Source organism: Lepidochelys olivacea, assembly GCF_965140295.1.
Source record: "Lepidochelys olivacea isolate rLepOli2 genome assembly, chromosome: 11".
Lineage (NCBI taxonomy): Eukaryota > Metazoa > Chordata > Testudines > Cheloniidae > Lepidochelys > Lepidochelys olivacea.
This window is the reverse complement of record NC_140421.1, coordinates 4,669,972-4,682,534: the sequence shown is the minus strand read 5'-3', so window position 1 is coordinate 4,682,534 and position 12,563 is coordinate 4,669,972. Positions and strand designations below refer to the sequence as shown.

Sequence of the window (12,563 nt, the reverse complement as noted above, 5' to 3'; positions counted from 1 at the left end):
AGTTCTTTGCAAACAGCGTGATCTGAGGGAAGCAGGGCTCACTGCTTTGTAAGAATGGCATTAAAAATACAAACAAGAACTCTTTGACAACGAGGCAAAGTGAAGAGTACTTGAAAGAGAAGGCAAGATGAGCAGTGATGTGTGCGTGGGGTGATGCCAGGGAAGGGATGCCTTCCATAGAACGGCTTTGTTTAGCTCCGTCATCTTGTACTTCTGCCCTCTGCAAACCCCCGCCAGTCCACGGTGTGGTTTGCATGTCTCCATTTTTGCACTTTTTATTGTCCTGCATAGGAGCAGAAATGAGGGGACGGGGGAGGAGAGAAGAGCGCATTCTGCCATGGAACATAGATGCTCATTGCTATTCCTGCCATCTTCAGAGCCGCTCCAAAAAATAATAAAAAAACCCCAAAACGTGCACCCATCGCTCTCAGACCAGCAGCCTAGATGTTCGTAAAACTCAGAAGCACTTTGCTCAGGAATAAACTGCTCTGAAAACAGAGGTTCCAATTACACCTGTCTTCTAGGAGATTGTGCTGATGGAATGAAAGCGAAGATCCTGAGCACTAGTTCAAACAGGAATTATTTTGGGGCAGTTCTCTGGCCTGTGTGATACAGGAGGGCAGACTAGATTATCACAGTGGTCCCTTCTGGCCTTGGGAATCTATGCTTAAGAAAGCGTTATAATTAGTTTCCAACTTCCTTTAGCTAACGTCTTATCTACCTAGGTACTTAAGTGCTCCTTGTCACCATAGTATCTGATGCCCAGTCATTGATGAACTTGGCAAGACTGCGTGTTCTGTTCATTTGGTTTGGCTATTAAATAGCTGAAATAGGTCTTTGATTCTTAAACCATTGTGGAAGGGCTCAGAAGGTCACCATCTCTGAAACTGGGCTCCGAAGCCAAATGAAAGGGTTTTCCACTCATGAGGGATGCTTCAGCCACTGAACAGCCCAGACCCAGACAGGCCAGTTGCAACTGGAACATATGTTTCTAAGCACATTGCATGGAGAACACGGGTATAGAAAAATGTTGTAACAAATCCATGGCCAAGTAGGACCATGTGGTTGTCACTATGCTGCACATTAGAGCCACTCAGAACGTCATACGAAAGTGGCAGCACCCTACCACTTCAGCAAAAGGGGACTCTCTGGTAACAGTGTAGGGGCTATGATACACCGAGCTGAGCAGTTTGACGTTTGTCCAGCAAAGGGCAGTGGGTGCTCATTCCTGCTAACCAGCTCATTGCTATCTATTTTACACACACTACCTTATCATGTCAATGGGCTTTGCAAACATTGAATCTCACAACACCCCTGTGAGGTAGGTAAGTATTATCATCCCCATTTTGCAGATGGGGAACTGAGCCGGAAAGATTAAGGGACTTGCCCAAGGCTACAGAGAGAGTTGGTGGCAGAGCTGGAGTGAGATGACTCCATCCTGTGCTCAGCCCACCAGGCCATGCCTCCCTTTCATGGTGAGATGTGCTTCTGACCTTATAAACTCCCAACCTGCTAACCCCAGTGAAAGGAATTTGGTTTTCCTTATCCCATAATAGGAGTTGGAGGGGGATCAGATGACACTATTTACTGTTACGTCTGACAGCCCCCACCCCTGTCAGAGCATCACAAGGGGCCATCTCTTGTGACAAGAACACTGCCCTTTGGAAAAGCCCCTGGGGCACGAAGAGGCTGCTGTGTTCCCTTGCGTTAACCAGACTTTGCTAGACTTTACCACAGGAGCAGCCCCGTAAGAGACATGCTCCCAACAGCACCTTTCAGAGGTCATCAAAACAGCCCCGACCCCAACCAAAAGCACTCTTTGGTAGACAGTGAGATAGGTCAGCTATACAGACACTGGCCTCCCAGAAATCATGTTTGTTTGCATGGCTCCTCATTTCATCAGCTGTCTTGGGATTAAATCTTATCTCAGGGCAGAACTCAACTCGGCTGGAGTTTCAGAACACACATGTCATCTGCCATAAAGACACCTGTTCCGTTGCATTCTGATATTCAAAGGGACACTGTCAAGTAATGGAGGCCCAGAAATCTGACCTTCCTTAAAATGCTTATCCCTTCTGAGAGCTAAATTGCTTTCAGGCTGGCAATTTCAAACCCGGGCGCCCAAAGTCAAACCCGGGCAACAAAAATGATTAGGGGTCTGGAACACATGACTTATAAGGAGAGACTGAGGGAACTGGGATTGTTTAGTCTGCAGAAGAGAAGAATGAGGGGGGATTTGATAGCTGCTTTCAACTACCTGAGAGGTGATTCCAGAGAGGATGATTCTAGACTATTCTCGGTGGTGGAAGAGGACAGGACAAGGAGTAATGGTCTCAAGTTGCAGTGGGGGAGGTTTAGGTTGGATATTAGGAAAAACTTTTTCACTAGGAGGGTAGTGAAACACTGGAATGCGTTGCCTAGGGAGGTGGTGGAATCTCCTTCCTTAGAAGTTTTTAAGGTCAGGCTTGACAAAGCCCTGGCTGGGATGATTTAATTGGGGATGGGTCCTGCTTTTGAGCAGGGGGTTGGACTAGATGACCTTCTGGGGTCCCTTCCAACCCTGATATTCTATGATTCTATGAAAGTCCATCAGCTAAATCCATATGTAGGGGCGTGAATCAACTCCCATGGCTCCAACAGAAGCTGCAAGATGCGCTCAGATACCATTGTGAAGGGTGGTAATAGAAACCCCTAAGGCAGGAGACCCCCAGCACAGCTGGAAAGCAGGCTGCTTTCGTTCATCTGCTTACATATGGGTTTTGGCGGCTAACTCCAGGCACCGGGTTTGACCATGGTGGTGGTGGTTATTTTTGATTTGCTGTGGCATTGCTCCAAAACCAGTTAAGGCTCTGCATTGGGACGGTTTCTGCTCTTCGGCTACGCTAACAAAACAGCTCTGTTCTCCAGGGCCGTGGTGCAGCACCGTCAGCAATGCTGGGGCACATGAAAGTAAACAGGGCGCAGCCATGTTTGACTTCTGGCTGAAGTAGATGGTCGGGAGGAGAGGGGCCGGGCGGGGTGAGGGCACAGCGGGGCAAGGCCCTGGCCAGGGGAGAACAGTGTGTGCCAAATGGAAAAGGACAAAAATCAATAGGGAAAGAATTTTTATTTTCAAGTTTTTAAGAGAATCTGACAAATGATGGAGAGTAAAAAAAAAAAAGCCCCTAAAAACTATTTAAAAAGTACTTGACAGTGTCCCTTTAATACCCACAAATGATTCAGCCATTGTGCATTGAAAGAGGATGTTCCTGAAGAGCAATTGGTACTTTCGTGGATAGCTCCTAGAGAAGGAGACTTATTAAAAGCATAATATATTCACTCAGGGACTGTGCTCCCTCTTCAGACTAAGTCTTTGTTAGCTCATCATTTAGTCTTTTCCACACAGTCATTCAGCAGACTGGATATCAAGGGCTTAACCTATAAGATTGAGTGAGACTCTCTTGCAAGTTGAGCAGCAGGGATATACAGATAAAAAAACCCTCTTATGAGAGTCTGAATCAGAGATGCAGGAGAAAGCTGTGGAGATGGGACTGGCCTAATGTAATCAATCAGGGGTGATGGGGTATGAGAGGAAATTAACCCGGAGCAGCCTCCTTTCTCAAAGTCTGCCTGGAGGATGGTTTTTGTGAGCGGGAAGGTTTGAATGTGGGATCTGGGGTCATCATACCAGTGCTTGTGCTTCAAACACCCACCACGCATCTGTACAAACTTCGCCAAAAAATGTCTGTCAAACCCGCTCCCAACGCCATTCTCCGAACCCCTTGCTGATTTTTGTTTTGGTGAAATATGGATGGATTTTTTTTTTAATATTAAAACTGAAAAATCCCCAGCCATTTCAGTGGAAATACTCTATCGCGAGTAATACAGGGCTCCGGAATGATTTATGAAACAAAATGATGACTCAGATCCCTGCTTAATACAATCTGAAAACTCCTCCAAATACATCGCTTCCGTCATTCCCCTTCTGTTTGTTATCATCCCACACTGTGTGTCTGTGTGCGTGTGGGGCGTGTGTGAGTGTGTGCAGAACATTACCCATCCCAGCTAATAAAACTTGTAAGACATGCTAATAGCGGCTCTTCCTCGGCTTCCCCAAACCTCTGCCTAGTTAGCTGTTAGTCCGTATTGCACTTGTTTTGTTATTTTTTTAAAAAATAATATTGACTGGCTGGAAAACGTTAACCTCTTTAGCATGAGTGTGCAGCTCTGCCTCCACCTTCTTCTTCCTCAGTTGGCCAAGTGCTGCTTACAACTTGTGCAGCTACCCAGAAAATTAAAGGCACACCATGCTTCTCTGCTCTTGAGTTCTTTGTCTCCTCCACTTCGCGTTAAGGCCTCCTGAATTCCGTTGCTCAGACTGTTGTGACCCTCATGACGAGCTCTCTGTTCGTGCTAGACTGGCTTCTCTGTTCGTGAGGCCTCAGCTGGCTGAGTATATGCAAGATGGTGTAAGCACAGTGGTGGTCAGACAGGGTGCCGTTGGCGTGGCTAGTGCCCCGGACCCCGTTGTCGGCTGGAGCGGAGTTGCTGGCTGTACCACCGGTGGAGGATGAATGGTTGGTTTGGGAGGAGGTTCGGAGGTTTGTCCTGGTCCCTGTTTTTTGGTCCTCCATGTCTTTTGTTTTGTCATAGTTCAGCACTTTCCACTGCTGATTTACCGCCTGCCACCGTTTGAAAATCCGGTAAACCGAGGGCCCTTCGTGTATTATTAGACCTGAAGGGAAGGCAAAAAAACAAGAGGAACTTTAGAGAGAAGCTGTAAACACAGCTCAGCATCGCTCCCTCTAGCTGCCTGCTTAGTGGCCCATGAACACAGCTCTCTTGGTCAGCGTGCATTCTACGATAAAGCAAGGTTTTTAATTACTGACTGGCAGAGCACAAGTCCTTGTGCTCAGCCGGACCGCCTTCCACCTGGATTAAACAGATCACAGTTTGATCTCAGCAGTCAGCAAACGCATCTTACATGCAGCAGGATGGCTTATTCTATACAGCACCACAATATCCCTTTACCAATGCACCTCTTGGTTTGATCCGCCATACATGCTGTAGGTCATGACTCAGCTGAAAATGTGTGCATGGGAGGTATACCTGGAATCTATGTGCTGTTGGCAGCCATTGGGCTAACATCACATGAACATGTAAATCAAATCTAACTGCATGCATAGCAGCAGCAGGGCAGTGGTTGTCTAGTGCCTGGAGCACAGGGTCTGGGAATCAAGACACCACAGTTCTATTCCTGACTGTCACTGACTTGCTGTGTGATCCCAGTAGAAGGACTTAACTTCTGTGTCTTGGCTATGTCATCTACAAAATGAAGATATATGATACGTACTCGTCTTTGGAGAGTGCTTTGATATTGATGGATGAAAAACCATGCAAATTATTCATCATAGCATTTTCACTAATACTGTGTCTGGGACAGGGTGTGTGTGTGTTTTTCTGGAATCTGTCTACCTGCACACATTGTATTTTCTGGATCCACCAGACAAACATCACACATGGATATAACAGGAGTGTTGTCTAGTGGTTAGAGCAGTGGACTGTGACTAGAACTCCTGATGTCTAATCCTGTCTACTCATTCCTGAGACATTGGATAGGTCAGTTCCCCTCTCTGTGCATCAGTTATGAGGTCTGTCAAATCAGGATAGTAAAAATACTCAACTCCCTTGCAGGGGGATTGTGATAATTAATTACTTAATCTCCATAAATCATCTGGAAGATAAAATATGCAACCTACGTGCTAAGTAAGTAGTAGTAATATTCTAAATACAGGACTCTACCCAGCTGCTCTGATACCGTAGAAAATGGCACCGTATAAATGCCTTGCTAGCTAGCTTAGCCAGATATAGATAGATTCCCCACACACTGGACTAGCATATCCTACTGACCTGGGGATAGAAACCGTGACACCGCAAATGTGCGGGCTTAGCGTAACATTATTCAATAAATCAAATTTCAATCTTGGTCTGAAACACTTAATTTAAAGTAGGATGTTATACAGAAGTAATTCATATCAACCTCCAGATCAGACGTTGTTGGATGGTTCGGTGTACAGTGGTTCACCCATTACAAAAGCACAATAGCTTCCAGGCTACTGCAAGTATTCCAACAGACAGATAAACACTGAGTCAGGCCAGCACCTGCATTGTTTGTTTTCTCTTGGTACTGTTGGTTCACTCTGTCTGGGCCACGATCAAGATCAGATCAGGATGAGAGAAGCTTCCAGGTAGAGATGCCCCATTCACTAGCCTGTGAACTTTCATGAGCATAAATACAACAGCAGAGAATGAAAGATTCATAGAATCATAGGACTGGAAGGGACCTCGAGAGGTCATCTAGTTCAGACCCCTGCACTCATGGCAGGACTAAGTATTATCTGACCATCCCTGACAGGTGTTTGTCTAACCTGCTCTTAAAAATTTCCAATGATGGAGATTCCACAACCTCCCTCCGCAATATATTCCAGGGCTTAACCATTCTGACAGGAAGTTTTTCCTAATGTCCAACCTAAACTTCCCTCGTTGCAATTTAAGCCCATTGCTTCTTGTCCTATCCTCAGAGATTGAGAAAAACAATTTTTCTTCCTCCTCCTTGTAACAATCTTTTATGTACTTGAAAACTGTTCTCATGTCCCCGCTCCGTCTTCTCTTCTCCTGACTAAACAAACCCAATTTTTTCAATCTTCCCTCAGAGGCCATGTTCTCCAGACCTTTAATCATTTTTGTTGCTCTTCTCTGGACTTTCTCCAATTTGTCCACATCTTTCCTGAACTGTGGAAAGAGAGTCAAAGTCAAGTTCTGCCAAAGCCTGGAACTTGATCTCGCCACTTGCATTTCACAGTGGGTTTGTAGCCGTGAGTGCTAATTAAAATGACTTCAGTATGAGTGCCAAGCACGCCATTGCAGAAGTCCTTATAAGTACAAGTGTGCCGTGGAAATAGCATTTATGTATTTATAAGTAAAAGTAGAAGTGCAAGTACTTCCCACTCCTGTATGATAAGAATGAGCTTATCTGTTATAAGAATTTGCTTATCTGTTTTTTTCTTTGGACACTGACCCGTCACAGAGTTGTTGCTGCAGAAAAGTATCCAAACAGGGGGTCTTGTACTTTGGGGTTTCCCCAGACACTACGAACAAGTCTCCCCACTGCTACTGAGCTGGGCCGGGGAGTGAGTCTACCCATTGCTGGTTGTAGTGATCAATCAGAAGTGAAAGGGGTGGGCTGCCACCCTCCCTGGTTGGTGCAAGAGCTGGGCTTGAAGCTCCCAAGCCAGGACAATGGGTGCTGGAGGCCAACCAGAATCCAGGAGGTATGTGATTGTTTCAATCACCTATTTTTAAAAAGTATCTGTGGATAAAAAACCATTGTGCTTTATCTACCTTTACGATGTACTTAAGTACTAAGTACAGAATATTTGAAGCACTTAAGTATTTTGAAGTGCTCTCCCTAGTTGTACTTAACATGGGAACACTGTGCATATGGAACTGCATTTCATCAGAGGGAAACTATTTATTGCCATCACTGATCAACCAAACCTTAACTGTTTTGCCCTCTGTCCAGCACTCCTCCTTTCTGTCCGACACCCCAGTGAACTCCATTGGAACATCAGAGTGTTTTGTCATGGCTGGAGATACAGCCAACTGGTTGCACTTCCTGTCCTGAGATGTAAGGCTGCAGCCAACAGGTTATTAGAACAAACATTTACTTTAAAAGCTCATCCTAACCTCCAATGGGCAGCTAGAAAATGGATGGCAAAAGAGTTTGTCTTTCAAAATGTAACTCTGAAGCACTGTCATTTACTATCTCTTTGTAGATTGACTAGCACAATGGACTCTGAGCTGGCTGAGACTGTTTGGCAATAAAAATGTTAAAGAAATAATAAAGAGGTCAGAGAGAGTAGGGCATCAGCAGGGGGAAAGGTTTGGGAATCGCTGAGACCTGGGGACAAGTTACAAACTTACCTAAAGATGCGATAATCAAATGTAACCTACAAGTACAATGTGAAAGGATCCTTTTTCAAAACATGGAGGCCTATTTGCTTGAAGTTAAATGTGTACATATCCTCCTGACTGCAATTGCCCCTATACGGACCATAACCACACATGCTGTATAGTGGGTATATGCATGTGCTGGTAACCATTTAGCTGCGTAAAAAGACATAGGCACGCATAACCATCTGATCCGCATGTCCAGCTATGTATGGTAGCTGCACTTCCATTGCACAAGTTGCCTTAAGTGAATGAATGGACAACATCCCGTTTAGATCATTGACTTATTAACCAGGACTATGACTGAGTTGTCACCGCCAGCAATTTTGAACATGGTGTTGCAAAAGATGTCATGAGGTCAGTGTTAGGGCCTAGTGAAATTTGCCAGTGGCACTCACCACCATATGGAATGCCACTCATTTTGGGGTTTGTAATAAGCTGGAAACTCTCTGAAAAGTTCACAACATTTTTGAGCAGTTGTGGGCTAATTAAGGGTTGGATGAGAAATGGGTAAAACTGGCCAATTTCTTTGTTCCAACCTGATAATGAAAGCATGACTAGGAAGGGATGAAAGTGTCTACCAGATGTCCCCTGATTGGGAAACTGCATCAGCACTGTTCTGGTGTCCAGCTCAGCATCTGCAGAATTAAAGCTCCAATTTAAATAAAAATTGAGTGTCTAGCCCTCCTGGTTGTGAAGAAGACCTTCGGAATGTGATCTGAGGCAGTGCTTCCTGTGTGACAGACAAATGATAGCTTTGGAAGTGCCCCATTCCCCTCAGTGGGACGTTGGCTCTGAGACTTTCTGACAACACAAGTGTTCACATGGTTAACTATTTCACTGCTGCTCATGTTAAATAAACAAGATTGATGATGGAATCTGGTATTTTCTTTGACGCAGTTTCTCCTCCCAACTGGCACAATGTGCAGGGCCCTGAACTTTGATTAGCTGCTCACGTCAAAAAAGGTAACAATATTAACAGCTGGCTATTCTGAAACTACAGAGCTTGGACTGTGGGTCAAGTTTAGAGTATCACAGATTTTTTTCCATCCTGCTTCTTGAGATTTGAAGAGCTCTTGTCATGGGTCATCTTATCACAACCCAACACCTAACTGTCATCACACAAAGTCTGATTTTTGTTTCCTCCCTTGAAATACAGTTCAGAACTGTTAACATCAGGCATAGGACAGGCCCCTGAAAAGCAGCACTCCTCTGGGATATTTTGGACAGATTCCACACCCAGACAAGGAAACAGAGACCTCTGAAGCAGCTCTAAAGTGGGTCAGTCCTTGAGAAGGAACATTAGATATGTATTTAAATGAGCTGTCTGATCCCTAAAAGGGGATAAAATTCCATCCTGAGCACTGCCAGGTTCAGTATTTCTTTGAGATCACTTTAAGCCCTGGGTCAAAGAACCCAAACTGGATATTTTCTCCTCAGCTGTAAATTACCCTCCATGGAATAAGATCCATTCTCCCAAGTATTAAGCATGGAGCTGGGATTGTAAATCCTCTTTTATTAGCTTACCACAAATATTACTGAACAGCCTGATTCAAGAGGGTAGTTTTAAAAATTCTTGTTTGCTAGCCTTCTAATTATAAATGTCTATGATCTTATGCTGTTTAATGTGTGACGTTGGTGGATCGGTTGTGACGTTGACTGAGCCCCAGTTTTTTCAGACAATTCTGGCTTCAAAATATTCATAAAAGTGCAAAATAACTTGTTTTCCTTTGTATTTGCCGGGCTCTAAATTACTTATCGATTTCCCAGTGCCGAGCTCAGGAAGCTGTAAAATTAAAAGGGAACTGAGCAGAGGAGTGGGCAAGGGGCGGAAGTAAAGGTGATTCATTTGAAACAGTAAATTCCAAGAGAGAGCTGGAGTCAGCCAATTAATATCAAGTTGTGAGAAATTGTATGCTTTCATCAAAACAAATTTGGGTTAAAATATAACTCGAATTCCTGCAGGCAGGTCCAGAGACCCTCTTCCCAGATGTACCATCACTCTGAGGACCTTTCTTACTAACTGGGGAGAATCCTCCCAGTTCAAGGCCTTGTTTATCTGGAGAAACCTGTAGAAGGTGTCAAATTCTGCTGGAATCTCCGTGTGTGCTTAGGAGCCATTCCATAAGGCAGAATGGGCAGGTGGGGTTCTGAACCCTCAAGATGCCCCATGGGGAAATTTCATGGACCTCATGATGTTTGGGAGGGGGCAGTGCCTCTGGCCTGGCTGCCCAGTCTCCCCACTCCCTGCATCACAGCATGGCTCCCCTCCATTCCCTTCAGGATGCTCCTTTCAAAAACTCCCTCTTCAGGATAGAAGTCTCTGAGTTTGCTAGAGAACCATGTTGGGGCATATGGCTACCACACGAAGCCCCAGCTCTGTGGTGTCAACAAGGAGGGGCTCCCGCAGAATCAGGGGTGCTGAGGAATTTTTTTCTTCCATCCCGCCTTTCATACGTGGGGCACCCAGTTTGACTCCCCTTCCCACCTGGTCTGAGAGGGAGCATAAGGCCCTAAATCTAGCACACTGGCTTAGGGCAGCCTGCCACCCCACATGCAAAGAGCTCGCTCTTTCTATTAAGTCCTTTCTCTCCATTAGATGCAGGTTTTCCTACTCTCTATCTCGTTTCCTTATTATTTGATTGAATTCCGTATTCTATTCAGGTTCTCATTCCATGTTCACCACCATGGTATTTGAGCACGTGTATGGGCCCAGACCTGTGCCGAGAGAGAAAGAGAATATTCATGTATTATGTCACAGCTCTCAAAAGTGAGCTCAACGCCTCACAATGCAGATAAACCCACCAATGGGTAGGCAGCTGGGGCATTGTGACCACTGCTTACCATGCTACCCATAATCATCTCATTGTTACCTTGTCTTTTCCCTCTTTGTTGTATCAACCTGTTGCCCCTTGTTTTATATTTAGATTGTAAGTACTTTGGGGCAGAGACCTCCTTTTTGTTGTGTTTTTACAGCACCTAGCACAACGGGGCCCTGATCCTTGGCTGGGCATTGCTCCTGTAATACAAATAATAATAATAAATGAGCCCTGCTCCAAGGTGCTTACAGCCTAGTTTCAGATCAGACACAGCGAGGCCATTAAAGAATGGGGTGGAGGGGCTGGATGGACAGACTTACACCAATGAAATTTCACAAACACTCAGCAAAGACATGAGAGCAGAGGCTCATGGAGCACGGGGTTGGCTCATTAATTCCTTGAAGAAGGAATTTGTCTCATTTTATTTATCCAAGTTCCTGATTTCAATCATGTTGTTTTTGTCCCCAAACAGAACTGGAGAGGTTTCTTTTCCGGGTGATCAGCCTGAGCCTGAGGAGCGGAGCTATGGCTGATGGAAAATTTCATTTCCACAATCCGCTGCTTGCAGACAGCTAATCCTGCGCGTCTGTTCAGAGAAACAGCATACGTGATACACAGGAGTCAGAAACTGAAGCACGGGAAAGAGTTTCTAATAAAGGCCAGGCAATAAGTCTGATGTGGCTCTGGTGCTCGGATGGATAAAGAAGAGCATGGTGCTCTGCACCTGTCTCCAGTCAGTGCTATTACACCTCGCTCTTCTGAGCGGACCATTCAAAGCGACAACGGAGAAACCACTCTCACGTGATTCGTAACGGCTCATTTCCGCACAACAGGAGCCTTCGTAACATGTTACCTCACCATGTCTCTCCTTCTCAATTTCCCCCTCCCTTCTATTGTCTGTTTCACTCACTCGCTGTGTCTCGTCTTATGTGAGATTGTGAGTTCTTGGGGCTACGCACCCTTCCCAGTTGTGTATCTGTACAGCACCCCTCACAATAGGGCCCCGGCCCACAATGAGGCCTCTAGATGCTGCTGCAATGTTGCTGCTATTCTGTTCAGTTTCCTCAACTGGGCCCATCATTGTGGCATCAGAGCTGTTCCCTTTAGTCTCCTACCTTTAGAGCAGCACATTTCTCCCACAGGTATGCCATTTACATCATCCCTAGCCAGCATGATGGTCTATTTCACTGAGGCCACGGGTGGCTTTGGTGCTAAGGGAAAGATCTTGGCACCTGTATGGGGACTCTTCCTTTCTTGCAAAGCCTTTGGGTTCAAATATGGCTCCTCCACAAAGGCTCAGACAACACAGTGAAGGCCTGATTCCCAAAACTGGCAGCTCCTGTCTCTAAGCCACCTCCCCTCGCTCCCTGCTTCCTGCGTACCATATGGTGGAACTCCATGAGCAGCAGGTCCCTTCTCAGAAGCCATCACACCGCAAACAGACAACATTACAGCCCCTAATGCCTATCCTTAGTTTCAGCTAGAGGCTAAATCCTGACAATGGAGAGATTAATCCAATGTGTCAAGATCTCAAAGGGTTGCAACACTGCCTGCTCCACAAGGAGAAGGATCATTACAACACGCGTGTGTGTGTGTATGTATCCTCTAGTTTGCAGGATGCTTCCGAGGCAAGGGACACAGTTTCCAGGCGATGACAACATAACGGCTTGCAGTCGTCTAGTGCCTTCCAAACTGATACATAAATGACACGTCCTGGGAACGCTTTACCCCCGCCACTGAGCTGCAGCTGCAATT

General features: G+C 45.6%; 1 protein-coding gene across 2 annotated transcripts in view; it reads right to left on the bottom strand.

The window, feature by feature from the left end:
* Nucleotides 1–3,871: 3,871 nt before the first annotated feature.
* The window catches only part of MARCHF4 (membrane associated ring-CH-type finger 4), a 155,816-nt gene continuing 147,124 nt past the window's right edge, over nt 3,872–12,563 (bottom strand). For both annotated transcript variants that reach the window (XM_084643651.1, XM_084643652.1), the window contains exon 4: nt 3,872–4,714. In XM_084643651.1, the coding sequence (XP_084499777.1) occupies nt 4,353–4,714 (362 nt within the window). In that variant the 3' untranslated portion in view covers nt 3,872–4,352. The remainder of the gene's footprint in view (nt 4,715–12,563) is intronic.